This window comes from Apium graveolens, chromosome 1 (genome assembly GCF_009905375.1).
Source record: "Apium graveolens cultivar Ventura chromosome 1, ASM990537v1, whole genome shotgun sequence".
NCBI lineage: Eukaryota > Viridiplantae > Streptophyta > Magnoliopsida > Apiales > Apiaceae > Apium > Apium graveolens.
This window is the reverse complement of record NC_133647.1, coordinates 163,446,382-163,473,990: the sequence shown is the minus strand read 5'-3', so window position 1 is coordinate 163,473,990 and position 27,609 is coordinate 163,446,382. Positions and strand designations below refer to the sequence as shown.

At 32.8% G+C, this 27,609-nt stretch overlaps 2 protein-coding genes and 1 long non-coding RNA gene across 4 annotated transcripts; 1 reads left to right on the top strand and 2 right to left on the bottom strand.

The window, feature by feature from the left end:
* The first annotated feature begins 961 nt into the window (after window positions 1–961).
* Window positions 962–3,453, top strand: LOC141721569 (uncharacterized). 2 transcript variants are annotated; one of them, XR_012574785.1, is made up of 5 exons: window positions 962–1,189; window positions 1,650–1,729; window positions 1,825–2,071; window positions 2,781–3,142; window positions 3,260–3,453. It is a non-coding gene; the product is annotated as an uncharacterized LOC141721569 (long non-coding RNA). The 2 variants fall into 2 exon arrangements; XR_012574784.1 differs by having other exon boundaries at window positions 1,825–3,142.
* Window positions 3,454–6,212: 2,759 nt separating this feature from the next.
* Window positions 6,213–7,889, bottom strand: LOC141721565 (homeobox-leucine zipper protein ROC8-like). Its single transcript, XM_074524519.1, has 5 exons — window positions 7,736–7,889; window positions 7,474–7,651; window positions 7,108–7,373; window positions 6,925–7,014; window positions 6,213–6,743 (listed from the first exon to the last, which is right to left on the bottom strand). Exons 1-5 carry the CDS (start codon window positions 7,754–7,756, stop codon window positions 6,387–6,389), a joined length of 912 nt encoding a protein of 303 aa, XP_074380620.1. The 5' UTR covers window positions 7,757–7,889; the 3' UTR covers window positions 6,213–6,386.
* Window positions 7,890–26,540: 18,651 nt separating this feature from the next.
* On the bottom strand, window positions 26,541–27,549 carry LOC141721554 (homeobox-leucine zipper protein HDG11-like). Its single transcript, XM_074524509.1, has 3 exons — window positions 27,342–27,549; window positions 27,159–27,248; window positions 26,541–26,977 (listed from the first exon to the last, which is right to left on the bottom strand). The coding sequence occupies exons 1-3, from the start codon at window positions 27,492–27,494 to the stop codon at window positions 26,621–26,623; spliced, it is 600 nt and encodes a 199-aa protein (XP_074380610.1). The 5' UTR covers window positions 27,495–27,549; the 3' UTR covers window positions 26,541–26,620.
* Window positions 27,550–27,609: the final 60 nt, after the last annotated feature.

Sequence of the window (27,609 nt, the reverse complement as noted above, 5' to 3'; positions counted from 1 at the left end):
TGTTAAGATATATCAATTTTAGTTATATGAAAAAATTATTAAAAAATATGAACTTCATCTTGCATGTCAGGATTAGAAAAATCCGGTAAAAGTACCCCTTCCGACAACGAGACTCGTTCCCGATTTACAAGATTAATTTTAAAAATGATTTTTTCGATGATCCAACCGTACGGATGTTAAGATATATCAATTTTAGTCATACGAAAAAATTATTAAAAAATATGAACTTCATCTTGCATGTCAGGATTAGAAAAATCCGGTAAAAGTACCCCTCCCGACAACGAGACTCGTTCCCGATTTACAAAATTAATTTTTAAAATGATTTTTTTCGACGATCCGACCGTACGGATGTTAAGATATATCAATTTTAGTCATATGAAAAAATTATTGAAAAATATGAACTTCATCTTGCATGTCAGGATTAGAAAAATCCGGTAAAAGTACCCATCCCGACAACGAGACTCGTTCCCGATTTACAAGATTAATTTTTAAAATGATTTTTTCGACGATCCGACCGTACGGATGTTAAGATATATCAATTTTAGTCATATGAAAAAATTATTAAAAAATATGAACTTCATCTTGCATGTCAGGATTAGAAAAATCCGGTAAAAGTACCCCTCCCGACAACGAGACTCGTTCCCGATTTACAAGATTAATTTTTAAATCCAGCTACTTGTAAATTTGATATTTTTTTACTAAATCATGACTAAGAGTAGGTTCCCTCCATCGGCCAATATTTATAATACGATACGATAAATGTATAATACGATAAATATAATAATATAATAATATTTATAAATTAAAAAATTTATTAACAAATTTTCACATTTTCACCCAATTTTCCATTTCCCTCTCATTAAATTTTTTCCCCCTTCTTCCAAATTTCATTCCCCCCCTATCTCCCCCTTCATTTCCCCCTTATCTCCCCCCCTTTTCCCAATCAGACTACTTCCTTCAATTAATTTTTTGTGTGCTCCTCTCCTCTCTGTGGTTATTTCTCTGCCGCTCTTCATCTCCAATTTCTTATTTGGATTTGTTCAAAATTAGGTTATCTCTCCGGTTTTTTACTTGTTATCTTTACAACTACAAAAGGCATTTGGATCGGTTTGGTCAAACATATTCGTTTCATATTTGGTCCTGAACTTCTCTTTTCGGGAACTCAAGAATAGATACAAACCATATACAGGTTAGTTTTTGTATCTATAGATACAAATACAATCATCTATGTACATACTTTACTTTGATTTCACATTTATTTACTCTTATCTGATTGTTGGTAATGTCTAATTTGATTTTCTAAAATAATTTTGATGTTTTTTATGTAGCTCACCAATAGTTTGATAAAATGTGTCAAAGAAAATATCATTAGTTTCCTTTTGTTTGATGCTCTTTCAAAGACTAAAATGTGTCTTTCGATTCTGTTGGCTAAGGAAGGGGCTGTTGTTTTGGCCAGCAGCATATCTCAGAGATGTTGTGTGTGAAAACATTCACCAAACTTGACTGTGTCATCTACTGGTTTTCTGCTCGTATATATAAATTTAATTTTTAGTTGTGTAATGTTATAATAATGGTATTAATTAGAAGAATTATTTATTGGTCTTTGGTCACATTATCTGCTAGAAAATAATTGTGTTACATGCTCTCAGATGGCCGGTCAGGACAATAAGTTTCAATCACACAAGAGAATATATTGCTTTGGCGAGTGAAAGACTTGTTCGTTGACGTAGTATGTATTGGTTCCTTGTTCACCTGGGAATTATCTAAAAGTTTTAACAATTATGTTTTTAGAGCTTAATTATACTTCTGGCATATAACTTTCAGAAATTGACAGAGTGCCTGGGTTTTGCCACGGGGAAAGGATCCACCCCAACTGGCGGATGTTGCAAGTCTGTGGGCGCAATCAAAGATTCTAAACATGTTTGACTCTGTTACATAATGCAACAGATGCACACACAGGTTCTAACCCTCAGTTGAAGAGCCTTGAAATTCAAGAATCTAGGTTGCTCCAGCTTCCTTATGCTTGCAAGTTGGCTAATGCTAGCTCCAGCGACTGCCCAAGTTCCCTATGGTATCATGATTGATGTTTTTTTTAGTTTTAATACTATTATATTTTGTGTTTGTTAGGCAATTATAGTTTTTTTAACTGCATTGAGTTTAATTTGTTACAAATGTTAGTTGTGGAGGACTGGAGGTGTTGGTGCTGCCTGAATAGAGCTAATTATTCATTTTTATACACTGGTTTATACAAAATCTGGTACCCTGTTTATGGAAACTTATACTCTGTTATGCATATAGACTTAATATTTATTTTTTTGGTTAGTTAAATGCAACTATTAATGGGGGTTGTCAAATGGAAGTAAGCTTAAATATGTTTTCCTCAAATTACTAAATATGTTTTTTGGCTTGTATGTCAGTGCAACGGGGGAAGCATTGTAGGGTCCAAAAACCCTTTCTTATTTAAACTTCTTAAATGCAACTTACTTCGAGCAATAAAAGAATACTCAAAACATCACTTTTTTCTTCCCTCAGTGTGAATACTATAATGTGTTACAGATTTAATATTTCTATCTGTGTAGAATACTAATGTTTAATCCCATTGTACAGAGATAGCTTATAGTACGAGGGTGTCTTTACTCCATATAATGTCATGTACAAAAAAATGCTAATAAATTTTACCTTTTAGCAAGCTCAAGTTAAGAGAGAGATATATGTTATGACTCAGTTATCTGCTTTATTTGCATATTAATGCATCTTGTCTTTGTGTGCTGCTGCTCCAGGAGATTGCGCAGGTTCCTGATGAACATGTACGATTATACAATTAGCTCATGGGGTGAACATCTGCATGCTCTTTAAAATTTTAATTATAAGTGTTTTTTGTTGTATTGCATTTTTTTATCTACCATGTTAGGTTATAACATTTTTCGTATTCTCAAGTATTTATTGGTTCTGTGTAAATAACAATATATAAATTTAACAATCTTATGTGCTTGCTGCTATTAACTTTTTTGAGGTTATAAAATAAGCTCATTAATGTGTGTGCATGAAATTCCTGTTGAAGAGGATCGTGAGTATTGCTACGTGCTGATCTGATGCACTGGCTGTTGGCTAGGTAGATATTGCAGTACGAGTTACAAGCAAGGTATTTACTTTTATAGCTGATCTTTCTATTGGACTATAAGATTGACATTGTATTAAATCTGTATACACACTTGAACCCTATGATATAAGAAATCATGAAACATGCTCTGAATGTCAGGTGTGTAATTCTTGATGCAAGCAAACGTACATGTATGATACTTGGAACAAGAACTTGGTCGGGGCGTGCCAATTGGAGTGAACATTCTCTTGCTTTTTGGGCAAATATAACTGAATATGTATGCAAATTAGTTATTGTGTACCTTGATGAGGATGTTTAGAAATAGATTTTAAGTTATACTTGTAATTCTTGTAGAGAACCTTTGTATTGTAAATTTAATTTAAATTGTGAAATAACAATTAAATTATCATAATATAATTTTATTTAAAAATTGGCTTATTTTAAATAATGAGATTAATTTTGTAAACAGTTGTGTGAAAGTCACTCAAAAATGATGAAAACCGTTGTATGTGTCACTGCACATTTTTTTTAAAAAAAACTGTTGTTTGTTGATATTCTTTGCAACAGTTTAAATCTTTTACACCATTGTCTTTTAAAAAAACATTCATAAAGGAAGTTTCTAAACTGTTGTTTATGATAATATCGAATAAGTTAAGAACAATGGCTTTTCTACAAAACCGTTCTTGTTAAGTTAGTTAGACAAGAGTTGAATAAAGAAACAGTTGTTTTCAGAAAGTTCCAACAATGGTTAATATAGAATACCCGTTGTGCATTCTTGATTGTAACAACTACTAAAAAAGGTTGTGTAATATCTCTTATTACAAGGGTTTAAACAACTGTTGTGTGATATTTTATCACACGAGTGTTGGATAGACTACGGAAAATATACAGGTTACACAACTGTGAAAAACTGTTGTATGATCACTTATTTCTTGTAGTGAAGCTAAATTACGAAACAACCTTAATATAATATATCACTAATAATATATAATAAATATATATTCTAACACGTTCGAAATGATGGAAGTTTATTTGGATTACTCTCCCTTATCTTGGTTTTGCTTGGTATGGTTCTTTTAAAGATTATTCTCGGTTTTCTATGTATATTCGTCATGTTTTTTCTAACCGAAACCATCAATCTCATCTTTCCGAGTTGGAAATGTATTGACTGTAAAGCAGAGTGTTTCCAAGAAGAAGTTTCGTGGATGTGTAATTGAAAAGTGGAGAGTTTGCGCAAGTATTGTGTAGATTACAAGTTACATGAATCATGGTTGACCTCGTTGCCTGCTTTAAGAACGCTGAGTCTTGGCTTTTGGGATTTATCAGAAACTTCTTTCTTTTTGCCTAATTTAACAACTCTCCATATTTATCATTGTAAGTTACCCCGAACGGTTTGGAATCTCCCAGCTTTGTTAACTCTACATCTGGATATTTAATGTGCTCCCAAGAATACGAGTGACTTGTTCTCTTCCCTAGTCAATCTCAAAAACCTTACATTAGGTTTGGCCATGAAGTCAGTGCAACAATATCATTTCATATCTTGTCTTCAATTCCTAAACCATATTAGGACTTCGTGTCACGGTCCTCCCTAATATTGTTTGTGGTTTCAGTTCCACAATTCTGTAATTTAAGTTGTGTTGGTATATTTTCAATCACGTTTGGAATTCCTGAGTTGGAGAATGTCAATAGAAATTTAAATGGTTGGTTTCAGAATGCGGGGTGTAGACAAGTAAATTTATTATCAGCCGTTTACACATATGCTTACGGGACTCGGCACTTCCAAGAATCTTTCCTTTGACCTAGAGAGCATGAAAGTAACTTTATGTAAAATTTTCATTTGGTAATATCAGCAATGTCTTCATTTGCTTCTCAGGTTAAAGATACTAGTGATAGTTTGATACTTCATTGTGTAAGTTCTGGCCCTTTGGTAAAAAAATTTAAGCATGCCTCTTATCTCTTTAACAAATTTAATTAACCATAGCTATAGTCACAGATCCAACCTCCAATAAACATTCAATCTGATCCCTCTTTACAAACTTCTATTCAATCTCTCTATTTCAGAGCAGGGAGTTCAAAGTTTGAATAGGCCCATGATAATTACAAACTTGTTTTGCTCATCAGCACAAGTACCCGGAAACCTTCAAGCACTTCACCCCCCAAAACAAGACGTTATGTAACATAAATTTGAACAACCTTTGTGGTGAAGCCTTGGTTGGGAACAACTTGATTCCTAATTGTCGATCAATACCAAAAAACTTCAGGGATATCTTTAATGCAACATCCTGTTCATATACTGCTCCTCAACCTTAGTAGATTCGGACGACAAACGTAATAGTTCACTTACCGGTAGACTAGTAGTTAAATACCTCATTCATCTATAGTAAAAACTTTTTAATGAAATGTACAGGCAAGTTTTCTTTAAATTTCCAGATGTACCTTTAACACATGGATTTCTCAGGAACGGACTTCTTCGAGATCTGCAGCCCCGAGTCTAAATGCTTCTACATTTGTTATGCATGTTGCCATCCTATTGCTTAGCAACTTGTGTCCTGGAATCCTGATTCTTTTCCCATCTATATCAATGGTCTGAAATTTTATGTAACCGATCAATTTGTTATTCAGTGACTAGGTAGAACTCTTTACAAGTCTAGATGAATGAAAGTCCATAACACCAACCATTTGCTACTTTGTTTGCTAGAAGACTTTTAATCCTTATATCTCTTAACAGTTGACATCTGAACTTTTTTACACAGGAAACTGGTAAACAGCCAGAGTCAGTTTAAAACTAAATATTGGTTTAACATATAGCACTGTTAATGAGTGACACCCTTCATTAATGGGATAAATGGTCGAGATTGGAGAAGCTGAACTTACCTTTAGCTAAATTTACGGTTTTTCCAGTAAATGTAGCCTAAGTTACGTTAGGCCTCTCTAATATCAACTAATTTCCCCGCTTGTAATCAATGCTCATCCAAATAAGGTGCCTTAAAGACTCCCGAGTTAACAAACCAAATTATTTAACATTATCTTCTAAAAAATGCAATAAACGATAAATAAAAAAGCAACAGAAGTAGCTGAAATTTGAAATTGGTACTGAATAAAATTTGGCAGGGGAAAAGCGAAAATCAGTAGCAGAAGAAGCATTAAGCAATAAGTTTGCTTCAGAAAAATTAATAATAAATATTCATCCCCCCCCCCCACTAAACTTCATTTTGTCTCAACTATCTGGGCATGATTTTAAAGATCCATGCTCTAACATCTACACAGGTGCAACTCGACCTCAATCTTAACAAGTAGAGCAATTCAAGGCAGCTTTTATTTGCCTTATAGTGTTTCCCACCAGGTGATTTATTGTATTCACCGCCTCCTGGCTCATCGTACCTGTTGTCAAGTTGCTCACGATAATTTGTACCACTATTGTAACAAGTGATCCAGCTGACATTTCTCCAGGACCCAGATTTTCTCCAGCATCAGGTGCTATTGCGAATCCAGAGGATAAGATTGGGACAACTGAGAGGTCTTCACTACTCATGGCTATGTTGATGGCATGTGGGTCTATAGGACAGTACACAACAAGGGCACCTGATGAGTCAATGCAGCTTTCTTGAAGTATTAACATGTTGCTCTGGCTGGTACCCGAGGCCTGCCAATCGTAAGATTGCTTTATTTAAACGGGGCAAGTATAAAAACAATTATATGTTGTTCAAGACATGTTCTCCTGAGAATAAGGGTTCTCTGTAAGGGGCTCCCTAAAAAATCCTTGCCTTTAAATAAGATAAAGATCGCAAGTATAACTTAAAGCAAAAAAAGGCTAAAAATCATACCCCGAGAACAGAGATACGATTCCCTGGATGAGATCCATACGCAATATGGCCAATCTCTTTGACAGGATTATGATTAGAAAAAACATCCCACTGATCAAAAAAACAAACAAAAGATTATTTGTAAGAGTGATATGCATAAGAAGCTTTGCACCAGAAAAAGAAACTTTGTATCATAAATCTTACAAGGGGTCGGTTTCTTCCGTCCCTGAAGAAATTGAAAACCTCTACAGAAGCAAATGGGACGGAAATAGTAGTTGCTGCACTCACAACAATGCTGTTAGGATGGCCAGGATCAGTGCACCTTTGAAGCATTGCACGTACTTCCAAATCGTTCATCCCAGAGATCATCACTTGCTGTCCATTAACTGTGTTGATGCTAGAACAAAAAGTCTTAACCATCCTCTGGGAAAGTTTCATCAAATTTCTTTTGCCATGAGTGGATGTAATTACTGGAAATCAGGTGTTAAATCAATTTCATATACTTGTGTCACAAGGCACCACTAAATAGATATAGAAAAAAATAAAATGCAGAGCATGTAGATGGCTTACCTCCTCCAAAATAGGAAGTATTACTAACATCCATCAAACAAGAAAGCCTTTCACAAGTTCTTCGAAGTGTAGCAAGCTTTCTTGTGGCACCAAATGCTAAACCACTGCATACATGTTTCATGTAAAGATTATGAATTGGTCTTATATCTTCAATTTCCATGTGTTCAATCCAAGTAATCTGTCATCATGAAATATGTTAAGATGGTCGAGTAAAAACACACAAAAAAGAGGAAAAAAACGGTTGCTAAAGACTTAGCAAGACCTTCGAGCAGCCATTGAGCATGTGTTAAATTAAGCAACCAGAAGGTAGAAGACGAACTGGACTTTGAGAGTTAGAAAAAGGTTCTTGGGGAAAGTTATAGGAAACATCAACTATAGCCCATGTATGTTGCTCAATTTGCTCACAAAAACGAAGAAAATAGAATTTGCGGGTTCATCCATAACATTCAAGATTTAAAATGCTCTCATAACATTCAAGATTTAAAACTTCGCGCCCATCAGCTGATGATCTTATCCAGAAAGGTGAATCACTTTGTACAAGCTTGATCAGTTCATCCATAGCATTACGAGAAACATCCACCATTAGCGGCTTGTAATTGGCAACTATGTTCTCATATCTTTTAAGCTGCAGTACATACTTAACTAAGTAATTACAGAGCATGAACTTAAGTTTGACTAAATTGCAGTGGAGTACACAGCTCCAATGATACAAACCTGTTCTCTTAACTGATCGGGACCTCTACAAGATGGGCACATAACATTCTTAAGCGCCTCCATGATGGCGATATTTTCATTTCGGATCTTATCATTTTCGGCACGAAGAACATTGTTGTCAGATTTTTCATGTTTTGCCTAAAACATTTCAGTCAGCACCAAACAAAAACAAGAAAGAACAAAGACTTAAATAAATTAATATCAACCAACCTTTAATTGTGTCCTTTTGTTTTGAAACCAAAATTTAATTTGGCCAGAAGACAATCCCAACTCTTTACTTAGCTCCATCTTCATTTTCTCGTATGGATGGGGACATTCCCGAAACGCCCTTCAATTAAACACATAAAGAAATTATTAGAAATAATAAATGGACTCGTCACCTTACAACTGAAACAAACATATACCATATATCCACTAGTAGTAGACAAAGGATCTCTCGATGTGAGATGTAACGATACCTTACCTTTACGGCTCTACTTAGATCAGACATAAAATAATTTTATTTTTTGGCTAATTAAAACATGGAACAATTGAATAGTCCAAAACTAAGCACTCACATTATATTTCAAGAAATAAAATATATTCAATAGCAAAACTCAATATCTTCCAAAATCGTTTAAACAAAATTGTAGATTCACAACAATTTTTCCATCAAGAAATAATTTGAAAAAATTTAAATTCCGATTTTTTTTTAATGAAACACTAGTCATAAATTACGATGCCATTCAAGCCTCTGAATCTGTCGAGCCGTGTGTTGTAGGTGATGACTCTTTCTTCTGCTGCTATCAGAGCCATCTCCGTCGGAGCTACCACCCCTATCTCTGGTATCATCCATAAATATGTATGCACAAAATAAATCAGAGCAAGTAGTAGTTAATATGTATGAAATGGTATGTAAAGCTGGTAAATGTACTTGTCTAAAGAATCTTTGGCAATACTTAAAAGTTATTAAGACCCCATAAAATTTATAAATGAATACTTTTACATAAAAAATCATAAAAAATCTACTATTAAATATGTGAAATTAATTAGAACAATTTAAGACCGAGTTTTTATTATAATGATCGATTAATTTTCAATTGAGTAAGAACTTAGATTTTTTGTTAATAAAGATACTTTATAGTTAATAAACATGTTTTTGATTAAAATTATAATTTTGTATATATAAACATAAGTACCCACCCTATTATTTTGTACTAAAATCAATTAAACATGTTGTAATTACTTGAAAAAAATATTGACCCATGCTTCTATACTCAAACCATGATCCCCTGAAAGATTATATTATTCTACTAATTTTTGGATTATAATTATTATTCTAATAAATTAGATAATCATGACTATACAAAGATTATGAAATGAATTCATAAAAGTTCATAAAAAGTAAATTGTTACCTCATAAACAGCTGTAAAATGAAGTTGAGGGGGACCCATTTTGGAATTATCCACGATATTTGATACTAATCCCCGGTTGGAATTTGTAAAAAAAAATCCTCGTTTGGAGAACCGCTTAAGAATCGGCATAGTACGAGTTTGAATTAGGGGTGTACGCGGTGCGGCTTGGTTCGGTTAGAGGGTAAAAACCAGACCAAACCACAACTAACAGTTTTCCAATATCTCCATTCGCAACCAAATCGTTGGTATAAAAAAACCAACCAAATCCACCCACGTAATTGCGGCTGGTTTTGCGGTTCAACCACTCAAATAAAAAAAAACTTACTTCAATAAATATTGCATATGAAAATTATAAGGCTTTATAGAAGAATTCAATAATCCTAAAAATTCAATAAGCTTAAATGACAAATAAATTCAAGAGTCCAGTGACATATTATAAAAGAAAAACTAATCATGAAATATAAAAGTTGGTATAAAACTTTATGAAGTTCATTTATATTGGGGCAAGTCCAAATTTCAGTAATTCAGTAATTTTATTTATATGTATATTTTAATTTATAATATGGGGTTGCAGGTTCTGTTGGATTTTCACGATTTTTAAAATAATAAATTCACAACCAAACAACAGATTAATAGTTATCTAAAATTATATTCACGACCACCCGCTTAACTGTACTCTACACATTGGTTGCGGCCTGCGGGTGATTTTTGTGGTTGATGGGGTTGGGCGGATTGAACGTACAACCCTAGTTTGAATCCATATGTGATTTATTAATAATGAACAAAATTCAAATTCATTTTTGAATTCAATTGGGAAAAATGTGTATATTTTAATTCAAATATGTGCTAGTAATTATAAATTTAAAATAGATTTGATCAAACTATTATTCACACATACATGGTATTATCTAATAAGTTATACGTAACGTACACAATTCGATATAATCTAGCGATATTTCCTCTTGTAAACATTGAGGATGTTGAAAGGCTTGCTTGCTTCCTCGAAAACATCTTTTCTAAAGAGTATTACAACTATGTGAGACAAGTTTTCACTTTTGATAAAAAGGTTTTAGGCGTGATCCTCAATGCGTCCGTTCATTGACAATCCGGAGTGAACCAATAATAATTTATAAATCCATAGACAAATATGATTTTGCGAGGATCTTTGAAAAACATTTTCGGGACAAGACGAATTTGTCATTTACAGAGATTCTAATCATTTCTGTTATTGTGAGTGAAAAAATTTAATCACTGAAAGATCACGGTGCTCCTAATAATGTGTTGTGCTTTCATTGTCCCTAACAATGAAAACACGAGATTCTTTCAACTTACGCCCAGTTTCTAAAAAAATTGGACAAAATTGATTTATATGCATGAGGAACTGCCTTGTTGTCCTCTATATACCATGAAATAAAGATGTGCCAGAGGAAAAAGAAAAAGTGTATTCATGTGTTATCTTGGTAATTTCAGTGTGTTTATTCGTTGATTTTATCTTTATATTGGGTTTTATTTTTATTTCTTTGTTGTAATATTTGTATGTTTGACTGCGCTACTTGTTGATTCAATTCCGAAAATGCTTCAACTCTATTTGAGAGAGCTCCCCGATCGGTGAGAGAGGGAGCTTAAATAAAAAGAAAAACTTACAACTACTACATCAAGTGTGAAGATTACTTGGCTTAATGGTTGTACGTTTTTCTATTTTATTTCACGCACAATTCATATGAGCCAAGGTGCTCCATCTCAAACACACTAAGGGTACTCGCTCAAATTGATTGCAAGCATCTCCTACATCATCGAGAGCCGAACTTACAAGAACCCGCCAAATGAAGATATATTTGAATAAAAAAATAATAATGAACCAGAATATAACAATAATATAACTTAACAAATATTGAACTTACCAACACAGCCTATAGATTGCTATCAAAGCACTTTTACTTTCCTTTCTCGAGTTCTCGTTCATCTACATGGCAGCAAGGACAACTCCCCTCCATATGAATCAACTTCGTACAGATTCTCTAGGAACTGGACATAAGTTGATGAAATATCGTGCTTATCATTATTTGGGGCAATGAAAGCACGAAACTGGAAGAGAAAAACCGCTACCGTTTTATCGTTAAACTATTCATTTCATTAAGAGCATCGCCAATGGGGGTGCCCAAAATAGTGCCAAAATGTCACGTGAGTGTGCTAAATGGAAAAAATACAAATATCTCAATGAGAGATATAACTTCCTATCTAGTTTAAAAAATATAATGTATGAATATTGTGGCAACTTGGGATGCAAACCATTGGAGTAAATACTAATAAAAAATGTGCCAAAATTACAATAAAAGAAAGAGAAAATAAAATATTAGTAGTTTTAATGATTTGGCTACTTTGGTCGACACACTCATTGGAGATGCTCTAACAGCGCTAACCAAAACCTCTGTGATTACCAACTTTGTCTTATCCTAAAAATGCTCCAAAGAGCCCGGTGAAGGCATCCTTATCAATGAATTTAGAAAATATTACTGGTTAGCCTGATTCCAGAGTTTTTGAATCATAACAGTCTTGGGTATCCAAGCATATAACAAATTTATGGTCATTCGAATTAAACCCAATCCACTATGCAACAACATTAACGAAATCAACCTCATGCCCATCAATGCCATCAATAGAAACATTTTTCTGCCTTCTTTTCTTCCATATATTAGTGTTTAAACTATAAACACCAATGATAATCGAGCATTTCAAGAGAATATACATTTACTTTTTAAACATGTGAGTTTTTAAGATAATATAAAATTACTTTTTGAACAAACATGAATACAATAGAAGATGGTTTTTACCTGTAGTCAAAATTTGACACGTATTGATTGTTGTGACGTCGTCATCTTCCTGGTGCTTTTGGAAATTGGGATCACAACCGCTGTAAGGATTTATTAGAACCGTATTAAGGTTCCGTCAGTTCGCCTTTGCCACTTCTCGTTAATTTAAAACTTTAAGTTACCAAGTTTAGGTATCGGAAGGACATCTAGTTTAGGTCTCGTCTGTTCTTAGTCTCGGCCTAGCTCCTTCTTTTGCTCTTCTAGTTGAAGAGAGATGTGTTAAACATAAATCAAACTTAAATGTATACTCATGCTCGTAAATATCAATGCTTTAAATGAATTTTTGTGCAATAAAATATCAGTATAATCGGATGAGTGGTTAAATGTTAATAGTGGTGTACATTGAAAAGCCTATTTTTGTCAAGATTGATTATAAAGTTGTTCTATACAAAATGAGAATACACAAAGTCAATAATATTCAATTGTCATCCATTACTTCTTTAGGTAGAAAAGATAATTAAAAGTTAGTTGTGTACTATAATTTTGTATACTTGTATGAATATCGTAAATTGTTCAATTTAAAAAATTTACCCCCTTTTAAATTTTGTTTGACATCGTTATTGACAGAGGGAGTACACATTTAAGCAAGAGTAATTATGTTAAAATAATTAAAGAATACCATTATAAAAATTAACAACGAAAAAACATATACAAGTGTAAATCATATTATAAGTTAGTAAGAGAAACATGAACCATCATATAGTAAAACCTCTATTTAGTAATATCCTTGGAACCGAGAAAAATTATTATTATAGAAATGTTATTCTTAAGTAGAGGTTAACATATATTTTTTTGAAAAAATTAATCAAAACATATATTAATCTTTATTGCGTGAATTTAATATATATCATAAGTATTTAGAATGAATTAACATAACTTGGAACCTTAAAAAATATCTTTCTTGAATGGAATTATTCTTCTTGGTCGTCAATGTATTAACCACATACAATTGTAAATTATTTTGAACTATGAATTATTATGTATAGGCAAGCTAAATGATGAATTGTTGACCGAACGATTAAGTCATTATCATAAACTAATTTAGAAAAGTATTTTATGTTGTCGTTTATGTAACAAGATTATATTTATCGGATATATATAGATATAATTTATTTAATTTTAATTATTTTTATTCTTATGTAGGGGAAAAGTAATAAAGCATGGACTTTAAAAAAGTATAAAATATTATAATATGGAGTTTATTCTTAATTATAAGTAGCCCAAGTTTGGACCGTGATATTTTATTACAATACATAGGTTATTACTAAATAAAGTATTACTATACGGAGGTTCTACTCTATGTATTATAATAGATTGTTTTGTTTTCGAGAAGTAGTGAGCTAGGCATGTCAGAGGAGTTGTATATTATAAAGGTTTTTTTTGAAAAATGAAGCAATTTTTAAAATATATTTCAAAAATACTATCATTTTTAAACTTATTTTTAAAAATACAATTTGTATCTTCTGCAAACTGTTATACAACCTTTTTTTTTCAAATTTGATTTTAAGATTGATTCGGTTGAAAACTTTTCAAAATTTGAAATTAAGTTGCATAACAGGTTGCAAACCGTATATTTGATAATAAAACTTAAAAATTGTATTTTTAAAAATAATTTTGAAAATGATAGTATTTTGAAAATAGGTTTGAAAATCTATGTATTTTAGGTAAATTTCCCATGTTTTTTTGTACTCTAATTATTTACGAATAACTGTGAATTTGGTCATTAACCTTATTTGACTTTAATTTATTAGAATAATAAATCAGAATTTTAATTTTAGTAGAGTAAATGAGGGTAATTTAGTAAATTAATGAATGGAGAGTGAATAAAGGTAATTAAGTAATTAACAAAGTACCGTAACCCAACTAAATTTTTATTATTTCATATATTATAGTATAGGATAGATAAATTTCATTTCATACTTCAAAAACTAGATTTTTCGTGATATCCTATCTTCATTTGCCTATCTTTGATTACCTAGTTGACGAAGTATAGAGAGAAAGAAAGAAAAGTTATGTTTTATTAAGATGCAACTTATTGTCAATTATGATAGAATGAGACTTAGATTGTCAACAACAAAATAATAATATTTCTAACAACAAAATAATAATAAATGAAAATATCATTAAAAGGAAACTATTATAATAATGGGACTATATAATAATAATGATAATAATATTATATGTTAAAATAATAATAAGAAAAATAATAATAATAAAAAAATAATATATGTTATAATAATAATAATAATAATAATAATAATAATATATGTTAAAATTCTCCCTCAAACTCACTATGATGAATCGAGGGTTTGTCAAACAAAAAGTAGAGTCACGTAATCGAACAAATTCAAAACTACAATACCAAATGAAGTAAAACAATTTTAGGTCAACGTGCCTAAAACACCAAATAAACTCAAACAACCCCGCCAACGGCTTCAAAATAAAATAAAAAGTGAAAAAGGTATAAATATAAATAGGAGAAAGGAAAAGGAAGATGATATGGCAATAAATAATTACTAATTTTTTTATTGCTGAGTCAATATCATCAAACAGAGAAAGAGAGTGTGTGTACGAGAGTCCGAACTGGGGGTGAGTATCGGGTGGAACAGGCGGGTGTGGAGCTTATAATCATCCAAACCAAATTTAGTGTTTTTACATTTTACTTAACTATTATCGTAACCATAACCATTACAGATATAACTAAACCACCCAAATTATAACATTTCGGGTTGGACATTTTTTGTTTAAACCGTTAAGAAAAATATGTGCATACATGTACTAGGTAAAAAAATTAGTAGGTTAATAAAATATAAATTAAACAAGTTCATTATGTAATAATTTGGATCTTCTAACTTTAATATTTAACATCCAAGTGTACTTAACATAATATGGATTCAAATACTTACAAATATCAATAATTCATGCAATATATGTATCCTCAAAATATATAATTACAATATTTTAATATATATGGGCGGTTTGGATATAATGGGCGGTATAAAAGACAAATATAAACTAAACTGTTACTTTTCGGGTTTTGGAAAAATGAAACCACAACCGATCTAAACTTTTATAAAATGATAAAATTTCGATTTAGGTGGTTTGAAATGATTGGTTTGGACGGTTATGGAAATGTTTGCTTACTCGTAGTCCCCACCAAAATTAAATGAAACCATCGGAAGAAGATTTCAACCAAAATCAATATTTGTACCCCAAAAGTCCAATCAATACGAAGGAACAAAATAGTTATCATGATTAAAACTCAAAATCAGTCAAAGAACCGGTTTGGATTTTGGAGAAGAAGACGATAAACCAAACAATAATTGAAATATATATTTTAAACCCAACATCTGAAAGTCATCACAATATGATCTCCATCAACCTATCCCATATTGAATCAACCCAACATCACAATTTGCTCTTCATCAACCTATCCCAGATCGAACGACCATATCTACTGTTACTATGATAAAAAAGGGAGAGGAGATAAAAGTTAGGTTTTGTTATTATAAATCTTGTAATGGATTATTATAGAATATAGGTTTATATAGCTAACAAAAATATAATAATAAAGAAAAAAATCTAACAATGAACCTATTTTAACAATGGAACTATATATCAAAAATAAAATTATATATGTTAACACTAATAAATTATATCCTTCCCTCAAAATATTATGTTCTTCTTTTTTGTTTAATACCAATATAAAATTATTAACTTAAATATTAAAATTAAAATTAAAAATAAATTCGTGTTTCGATGATTAAATTTTACGATTCAACGAAGTATGACGCAACTTGTTTCCATTTGTAACATGATTGCTTGCTTTTATAGAAAAAATGACAAAATACCATTTTTTATATTATATGACAATAATATCACTTTTAAAAATTTTGGCCAAAAATGCCACTTTTAAAAATTTTAGAAATAGGTTAACTAATGTTAAGAAAAGTTTTTAAAAAAAATCGAAAAAATGTAAAATGATGATACGTATTTGCGTATCATGACTTCAAAAGCTTTGATACGCATTCTGGTAATGCGTGTCTCCTTTAGTGTTTTTTTTTTAATTTTTAATTTTTTAATTTTTTACATGATACATATTCATCAAATGCGTTTTAGGTTATCCATTTCTCAAATGAACCGAGATTTTTGGCCAACAGTTTGAAAAATTGATATTTTTGTCATACCAAACAAACCAAACCAAACATACCCATTATATCCCGCTTAACGCAGGGTCTGGGGAGGGTAAGATGTACGCAGCCTTCCCCTCATTCCGAAGAATGAAGAGGCTGTTTCCCGAAAGTCCTCCGGCTTATGTATGCGTATTAAAAATACGTAAAAAATGAAAAGAGTAATATAACATATACGCAAGAATAAATACTCACTTCAAACAAACAAAAATTTTGATCACTTAAATTAAAAAGAGTCAAAACAAACCTTAGCCCATGGTATAATTCACACGGGACTTACCTTATCTGTTGCTTGTTGCTTGGTCGCCATCAAGTTGCAACCAATCGGGCAAAAAGTTTGGAAATCCATTTTGAAATGGGTAATGATGAATAAGTACGTATACGTTTGTGATCAGTAAATACAAAAAGTAACCACTCGAAATAAAGTTGGTTCCTCTACATGAATAAGATGCACTTTTCTATTGTCAAAGTTACTTCCGAATAAACTGTATAAGGGAGAAGATAACCTCTTTTATTCCAAACTTGATTTGGATCCCTATAAGACGTAAAATAAAGAACTCCCGGTGCCCTTGATCTTGTAATAAGTAGTGCAGAAAAGTTGAAGATGATGATGACGGTTACGTGAATATTGCCCGGTTTTAAATTAGAAGTTACTAAAAAAATCAAAACAAACAAGACGCACACATACTCCATATAACATAGATTCGAGTGAAAAGGCAGGAAATGAGAAGAATCGGCGGTAGTTGGGAGCGGGAGTTGAGCTGGACAAAATAGGGGGTTTGTTTTTGGTTTCTTAGAAAGTTCGGCGGTAGTTGGGAGTGATATTTGGTATCATTAAACATAAGCACCCACCCTATTATTTTGTACTAAAATCAATTAAAAATGTTGTAATTACTTAAAAAAAATATTGACCCATGCTTCTACACTCAAATCATGATCCCCTGAAAGATTTTATTATTCTACTAATTTTTGGATTATAATTTTTATTATAATAAATTAGCTAATCATGACTATAATAAGGTTACGAAATGAATTCAAAAAATTCATAAAAAGTAAGCTGGTACCTTATAAACAACTGTAAAATGAAGTTGAGGGGGACCCATTTTGGAATTATCCCGGATATTTGATACTAATCCCTTGCTGCAATTTGTAAAAAAAAAATCCTAATTTTGGAGAACTGCTAAAGAATCCGTATAGTACATGTTTGAATTAGGGGCCTACGCGGTGCAGCTTGGTTTATTTAGAGAGTAAAAACCAAACCAAACCAATCAAAACCAAATCAAACCAAACCAAACCAAACTACAACTAACGATTTTCCAATATCTCCATCCGCGACCAAACCGTTAGTGTAAAACACCTACCAAATCCACCCACGTAACTGCGGTTGCTTTTGCGGTTCAACCGCTCAAATTTAAAAAAAAACTAACTTCAATAAATATTGTATACGAAAATTATAAGGCTTTATAGAAGAAATTCAATAATCTTAAAAATTCAATAAGCTTAAATAACAAATAAATTCAAGAGTCTAGTGACATATTACAAAAGAAAAACTAACTCTGAAATATAAAAGTTGATGTAAAACTTTATGGACTTCATTTATATTGGGCCAAGTCCAAATTTCAATAATTTAGTAATTTTATTCATATGTATATTGCAATTTATATAATACGCGGTTGCAGGTGCAGTTGGATTTTCGCGGTTTTATAAAATAATAAATTTGCAACCAAACAGAAAATTAACAGAAAATTAAGTACTACGCCAAGTGTGAAGATTACTTGGCTTAATGATTGTACGTTTTTCTATTTTTTCCACGCACAATTCATTAGAGCCAAGGTGCTCCATCTCAAATACACTAATGGTCCTCGCTCAAATTGATTGCAAGCATCTTCTACATCATCGAGAGTCGAACTAACAAGGACCCTCCAAATGAAGATATATTTGAATAAAGAAATAATAATGAAACTAGAATATAACAATAATATAACTTAATAACCATTGGACTTACCAACAAAACCCATAGATTGTCATCAAAGCACTTTTACTTTCCCTTCTCGAGTTCTCGTACATCTGCATGATAGCAAGGAAATTCCCCTCCATATGAATTAACTTCGTCCAGATTCTCCGGGAACTGGACATAAGCTGATAAAATCTCATGCTTATCATTATTTCGAAAAATGAAAGCACGACATTATATGAGAAAAACCTCTACCGTTTTACAGTTAAACTATTCATTGTCATTAAGAGCATCGCCAATGGGGGTGCTAAAAAGAGTATCAAAATGTCACGTGACATGTGTTAAAATGGAAAAAATACAAATATCCCCACGAGACATGTAACTTCCTATCTAGTTTAAAAAATTTAATGTATGAATATTTTGACAACTTGAGTTGCAAATCATTTGAGAAAATATTGATAAGAAATGTGTCAAAATTACAACAGAAGAGAATAAATATAAGTAGTTTTAATGATTTGGCTACTTTGATTGACACCCTCATTGGAGATGCTGTAATGGCGCTGGCCAAAACCTGTGTGATTGCCAACTTTGTCTTATCTTGAATATGCTCCAAAGAGCATCATGAAGGCATCCTTATCAATGAATTTAGATAATTTACTGGTTAGCCTAAATTCCAGATTTTTTAAAATCATATTAGTCTTGGATATTCAAGGATATAACTAATTTAAGGTCATTGGAATTAAACCCAATCCACTATACAACACCATTAACGAAAGCACCATCATGCCCATCAATGCCATCATTAAAAAACATTTTTCTGTCTTCTTTTCTTCCATGTATTAGTGTTTAAACTATAAACACCAATGATAACTGAGCTTCTTAAGAGAATCTACAATTACTTTTTAAACATATGAGTTTTTAAGAGAATATACAATTACTTTTTGAACAAACATGCATACAATAAAAGGTAGATTTTATTTGTAGTCGAAATTCGACACGTACTGATTGTTGTGAGCGTCATCATCTTCCTGGTTCTTTTTAAAATTGGGATCACAACCGCTATAAGGATTTATCAGTTTATCAAGGGTTCTGTGAGTTCGCCTTTACCACTTCTGGTCAATTTATCAGTTTATCGGAAGGACGTCTAGTTTAGGTCTCGTCAATTCGTAGTGTCGGACTATTTTTTTTGGGTGTTGGCCCCAAATGTCCCTGTTCTCGGAAATTGGTCCTCAATGTCACTCTCGGAAAAATGTCCCTATTCTGTGTTTTTGTTATTAATAAAAAACGCAGTTGCGTCTTACGTTTTTTTTTTCAATTTGAAAAACGCAATTTCAAATAATGTTATTAAAAGTAGAAACGTGATTCCAATTTCTGTATCAATGTTACATTAGCGTTTTGTAAGTTTTTTTATTTTTTTATTTATATTACCTAAAAATCAAAATACTCAATAATTTTATGTTTTCAACTTCAAAACTTTATTTTAAGAGCTGTTTTGTTCGTACTTTATACATATATATAAATAATTTATTATTTTTAAAATAAAAATTGGGAACCGGTGAACCCTAAAATGTTAAAAAAGTTAATAATTAGAGTTCGGTTCCTAAGATTTAGGGCCTTTAGGCCATATACCTTAGAATAAATTAGGGTTTAGGCTAACCCCAAAACCTAAATCGGCATACATTTTATTAATTTATTTTTTAATATTTCTAAAACCCAAAATGATAACTCTCAGCAGAACCAAGTTTCGTGAACACTAGAATGTCCATGAGAACGAGCTTGTTGGAGTATAGTGCATCCTACAAAGGAGGTTTATATTGAAGGGAGCACACAAAATACTTTCACTCTAGTACTTGGCTGGAATGTTTGACTCAAAAAACAGAGATCGTGCAATCTCAAGCAAATGTCGACGCTTACGCTCCACAACACCATTTTGTTGTGGAGTATGACTACAATTAGTCTGATGGAGAATCCCCTTTATAAGAAACTACTCCCTTATGACACCGAAACACAGCTCGGGAGCATTATCCAATTGTACTTTCTGAACTTTAGTTTTATACTAAGTTTCCACATGATTAAAAAAATCTGACATGACTTGTACATAATCTGTTTTTGATTTCAACATATGAGCCCAAGTAAAGCGACTATAATCATCTACAATGGTTAAAAATTGATTACAATGAGACTTGATTTTGTAAGGTCCCCAAACTTCTATATGTATCGACTCGAATGCACACTGAGTTTTAATACTACTAAGTAAAAAAGAAGCTCTAGTCTGCTTGGCCAATGGGCATATCTAGCAAATGAGTTTAACAGAAGGATGTTGAATCCCTAAAAGAGTTGGAATAGTCTTCAGCTTATGGAAAGGTAAGTGCTCCAATCGTAAATGCCATATGCTAAGATCTTCTTTAATACTCAAGCATGTGCTGCTATTAGGAGCTGCTTCATGAATTCTTGTTGTACTATAAAGTCCTCATAAAGTCCTCCCTGTGAACTACCAAGAAGAATTTACTTCTAATCCTGCAAAAGGTCCTGTATCATACAGTGTTGACCTCAAATTTAACTGAGCAATTCAAATACTTGCATAATTTCTGAATAGAAATTAAATTGTACTGAAAATGAGGAATGTGCAGCACATTTTGAAGAATCAATTCATGATTAACTTGCACAGAACCAACATGGAGAATTGGAACCTGTTTACCATCTGGTATGACTATATATTCTTCTCCAGCCACAGGTTTGTAAGTAGTAAACATGTTTAAGTGAGAACAAATATGATCAGTAGCACAACTATCAATCAACCATTCAGTTTAACGCGGTCTTCCAATGCCTTCCACCACTTGCACTTGGTGGTATCCCGACTTTAAGTCTATCTTGGTGAAGTAACGGGCTCCCTCGAAAGTTCTATTTCAGGGAAGGATGACGTACTATAATTCTTTGGTTGTTCACTTACTTCGTTATTATACGCTTGAAAGAGCCTTACATTCAATTACTTTCAATCTCCCTAAGAAAGGTAAATCCCCATCTTCCGCATATCTTGCTCATCCGACTTGGCAACATACTTATCAATCAACAAACATAGCTTACCAGCTAACAAGACATGTTCTTGAGAAGCATGTTCACTTTGTGATCCAGAAATTCCACTAGATGTTGTAGAAATAGACTGCTTGTTAAGTAAATCAATGAGCTGTTAATATTGAGTAGCAGAAAATGTTTGACTTGTAGAACTATCAGTTTTGTCATCAGAAGTAGAAAAAGACAATGCTGCCAGTTTCTTGTCCCTATTAGTCTTGAAATTTGCAGGGTAACCATGGATTTTTAAATATCTATCCATAGTGTGACCATTTACTTTACAATGTGTACAAAAATAGTTACCTCCTTTATTAGCATTATTATTAGTACCATAAACTTTCCCAGTACCAGAAGGAGTAATGTTTTGCTTCTGAAACCCAAAATTGGTAGTGTTGTTGCTACTTCTAAAATTCCTTCTGTTTTCAGCCATGAATGCTAAAGAATGAGGTTGACCAACAGGCTGAGATAACTCCTGATGTCTTTCTTCCTGTGAAAAAACTCTAAAGGCATTAAAAAGCTTGGCAATGGTTGCTACATCAACATATTACCTCTGATAGTGGCAAACTTATCATTCAACTTCATCATAAATTACAAAAGTCTGCGATCTTGCTGCATTTGAAAAACTTTCTATGTCACATTGCAGGTGCACTAGTTACAGGTAGAACTTGGTAAAGGACTAATATCACTCATCGAATCCTGTAGAGTTTTAATCTCAGTAAAAAAATTAGACACACTCTTAGATCCTTGATGTAAATCAACCAATTGTTGCTCAATGGAAAAGAGTTGTGTCATTAAGGCATAGCCAAATCTATCCTCTAAATCCAACCAAATTTCCCTAGTTGTCTTAAAAAACAATATACTTCTTGAAATTGTAGCATCTAAATTGCAGAGTAACCAAGAGCACACTAGATCATTACATCTTTCCCAAGTTTTGAAGTCTACAGATGTCACATGTGGTTTAATAACAGTACCATCAACAAATCCTAATTTATTTTTTACTGAAAGACTTAACATAATCGATCTCGTCCAATTATTTTAACCTGTGCCATTGAACTTTACTGAAACAAGATGAGATGTATTAGCATCCGAAGGATGCATGTAAAATACACTTGAAGAATCATGATTAGGCGATACGAGAGATCTACTCCAAGGACTAGTACTGCTAGAGGCAATTTTTAACTTTTATCATTTAGTATTGATTCAGAAGAAAAAGAAATTGAGAAATCAAGAGAGATTATATCAATACAGATTGATGAAAAAATCAAGAGAGATTAATCAGAAAGATATCAGATCGAGAAAGAGGAATTAGATCGAGAATCACAAGAATAACAGATCGATGAATAAATCGATAAAGTAATAGATCAATGAATAGAATGATGAAGATATCAATCATAAGTGAGATAAAGCTCGTAAACACAACTAAGCCGATAGAACATAAATGAATCAATCTCGTAGAAATAAGGAGTTGAAAACACCTGAAATTACACGAGAATCAAGTGAAAATGAAGGATCAATCGCCATTGATGCTCTGATAATATGATAAACGAAGCTATGAACATAGATTGTAACCATCTGTATTACTGGATGAAGAAGACAAAGTTATATAAAATGTTTATCTAAAACTATATTACAATCTATAGAGTGTTGTCCTATTTATATACCATATGCCAGCTTGATCCTAACAGAATGTGCTAATGTGGTACACTAACTAACAGCATATCATAAAATTTAATAGCTAAGTTTCAATAATATGAATGTGAAGACACAATTGGTGGATTGCCTGATGAACTTATTCATAATATCTACTCATTCTTGGATGTAAAAGAAGCTGTACAAAGTAGTGTTCTTTATGATAAAAGCAGCAACTGAATTAGTAGAGTGTGGCGGTCAAGGTGTCCAAGTAGCGGGACCCGAAGGGTGCTGAGGCTGACGTGGTAAACGAGGTGTCCAAAGACGTTGTTGCTGAGGTAAATGAGATGTCCAAGGTCAGTTGTTGCTGGCGTAACTGTTGTTGCATAGCCAATAGTTGAGGACACGAAGACCTCCAATGACCCTTATCTTTACAATAAGAACATTTTTCCTGAAGAGATTGAATAAACCTATTTTGAATACCATCTGATGAATATCACCGGATAATCGTGGAGGAACGAAAAAAATATAAGGAGTACCGAATGACAAGTTTTCGTTAGCACCGTTAGATTTAATATGAATCTCCTCCGCTAAAAGTTCTTTAAAAATAGAATCAACTGATGGAAGTGTAGTACGACGCAAAATTGACCCTCGCAAAGGTTCAAAATCAGAACGAAGAGCCATTAAAAGTTGTACCAAACGTTGTTCTTCTCGTCTCTTGACATAAGCAACTATTGCAGTCAATACTGCTGGTTCAGTCAATTCAAGCTGATCCCATAAAGAAGACATGACAGAATAAAATTCTTGAATAGACATATTTTGTTGTTGAAGTGCACGAGTATCCATCTCTAATTGATACTGTTTAGCAAAATTGGATTGTGTATACGACCTAGATAGATGATCTCATACCTCTTTAGTCGTTTCATACTTTCCTAACTGGGCAACAATAGAATGTGTAACAGAATTATTAATCCATGTAATAATTTTCAAATTCTCAGCCTCCCAAACCTTAATTGCTTTTGCAGAATCATCAATCTTAGTATCTACTGGTTTAGTCTTAGTATCCTTATCACTGAACATAACTCCACAAAGTTTTACCACGTAATTTTTTTAATAACATAACTCCAATATGAATAATTTGTACCATCCAACTGAACACTAATTAACTGAAGAGAATCATCTTTACGAAAAGACATGACAATAAAACAAACAACCTCAAATAAAATTGAGCAATTAACGAACTAATTTTTCCATAACCTAACTCTTGATACCATGATAAAAGTAGAGAGACAAAATAAACAACTAGGGTTTTATTATAATACTTAATAATCAGGATACATGTCTCAGTGTTTAGTGTTTATATAATAAACTGTTACAAGCTTACAAGCTAAATTACGAAACAACCTTAATATAATATATCACTAATAATATATAATAAATATATATTCTAACACTTTCGAAATGATGGAAGTTTATTTGGATTACTCTCCCTTATCTTGGTTTTGCTTGGTATAGTTCTTTTAAAGATTATTCTCGGTTTTCTATGTATATTCGCCATGTTTTTTCTAACCGAAACCACCAATCTCATTCTTTCCGAGTTGGAAATGTATTGACTGTAAAGCAGAGTGTTTCCAAGAAGAAGTTTCGTGGATGTGTAATTGAAAAGTGGAGAGTTTGGGCACTTGAGTATTGTGTAGATTACAAGTTACATGAATCATGGTTGACCTCGTTGCCTGCTTTAAGAACGCTGAGTCTTGGCTTTTGGGATTTATCAGAAACTTCTTTCTTTTTGCCTAATTTAACAACTCTCCATATTTATCATTGTAAGTTACCCCGAACGGTTTGGAATCTCCCAGCTTTGTTAACTCTACATCTGGATATTTAATGTGCTCCCAAGAATACGAGTGACTTGTTCTCTTCCCTAGTCAATCTCAAAAACCTTACATTAGGTTTGGCCATGAAGTCAGTGCAACAATATCATTTCATATCTTGTCTTCAATTCCTAAACCTCAATATAAGGACTTCCTGTCACGGTCCTCCCTAATATTGTTTGTGGTTTCAGTTCCACAATTCTTTAATTTAAGTTGTGTTGGTATATTTTCAATCACGTTTGGAATTCCTGAGTTGGAGAATGTCAATATAAATTTAAATGGTTGGTTTCAGAATGCGGGGTGTAGACAAGTAAATTTATTATCAGCCGTTTACACATATGCTTACGGGACTCGGCACTTCCAAGAATCTTTCCTTTGACCTAGAGAGCATGAAAGTAACTTTATGTAAAATTTTCATTTGGTAATATCAGCAATGTCTTCATTTGCTTCTCAGGTTAAAGATACTAGTGATAGTTTGATACTTCATTGTGTAAGTTCTGGCCCTTTGGTAAAAAAATTTAAGCATGCCTCTTATCTCTTTAACAAATTTAATTAACCATAGCTATAGTCACAGATCCAACCTCCAATAAACATTCAATCTGATCCCTCTTTACAAACTTCTATTCAATCTCTCTATTTCAGAGCAGGGAGTTCAAAGTTTGAATAGGCCCATGATAATTACAAACTTGTTTTGCTCATCAGCACAAGTACCCGGAAACCTTCAAGCACTTCACCCCCCAAAACAAGACGTTATGTAACATAAATTTGAACAACCTTTGTGGTGAAGCCTTGGTTGGGAACAACTTGATTCCTAATTGTCGATCAATACCAAAAAACTTCAGGGATATCTTTAATGCAAGATCCTGTTCATATACTGCTCCTCAACCTTAGTAGATTCGGACGACAAACGTAATAGTTCACTTACCGGTAGACTAGTAGTTAAATACCTCATTCATCTATAGTAAGAACTTTTTAATGAAATGTAGAGGCAAGTTTTCTTTAAATTTCCAGATGTACCTTTAACACATGGATTTCTCAGGAACGGACTTCTTCGAGATCTGCAGCCCGGAGTCTAAATGCTTCTACATTTGTTATGCATGTTGCCATCCTATTGCTTAGCAACTTGTGTCCTGGAATCCTGATTCTTTTCCCATCTATATCAATGGTCTGATTTTTATGTAACCGATCAATTTGTTATAAAAAATGCAATAAACGATAAATAAAAAAGCAACGGAAGTAGCTGAAATTTGAAATTGGTACTGAATAAAATTTGGCAGGCGAAAAGCGAAAATCAGTAGCAGAAGAAGCATTAAGCAATAAGTTTGCTTCAGAAAAATTAATAATAAATATTCATCCCCCCCCCCCCCCACTAAACTTCATTTTGTCTCAACTATCTGGGCATGATTTTAAAGATCCATGCTCTAACATGTACACAGGTGCAACTCGACCTCAATCTTAACAAGTAGAGCAATTCAAGGCAGCTTTTATTTGCCTTATAGTGTTTCCCACCAGGTGATTTATTGTATTCACCGCCTCCTGGCTCATCGTACCTGTTGTCAAGTTGCTCACGATAATTTGTACCACTATTGTAACAAGTGATCCAGCTGACATTTCTCCAGGACCCAGATTTTCTCCAGCATCAGGTGCTATTGCGAATCCAGAGGATAAGATTGGGACAACTGAGGGGTCTTCACTACTCATGGCTATGTTGATGGCATGTGGGTCTATAGAACAGTACACAACAAGGGCACCTGATGAGTCAATGCAGCTTTCTTGAAGTATTAACATGTTGCTCTGGCTGGTACCCGAGGCCTGCCAATCGTAAGATTGCTTTATTTAAACGGGGCAAGTATAAAAACAATTAGATGTTGTTCAAGACATGTTCTCCTGAGAATAAGGGTTCTCTGTAAGGGGCTCCCTAAAAAATCCTTGCCTTTAAATAAGATAAAGATCGCAAGTATAACTTAAAGCAAAAAAAGGCTAAAAATCATACCCCGAGAACAGAGATACGATTCCCTGGATGAGATCCACACGCAATATGGCCAATCTCTTTGACAGGATTATGATTAGAAAAAACATCCCACTGATCACAAAAACAAACAAAAGATTATTTGTAAGAGTGATATGCATAAGAAGCTTTGCACCAGAAAAAGAAACTTTGTATCATAAATCTTACAAGGGGTCGGTTTCTTCCGTCCCTGAAGAAATTGAAAACCTCTACAGAAGCAAATGGGACGGAAATAGTAGTTGCTGCACTCACAACAATGCTGTTAGGATGGCCAGGATCAGTGCACCTTTGAAGCATTGCACGTACTTCCAAATCGTTCATCCCAGAGATTATCACTTGCTGTCCATTAACTGTGTTGATGCTAGAACAAAAAGTCTTAACCATCCTCTGAGAAAGTTTCATCAAATTTCTTTTGCCATGAGTGGATGTAATTACT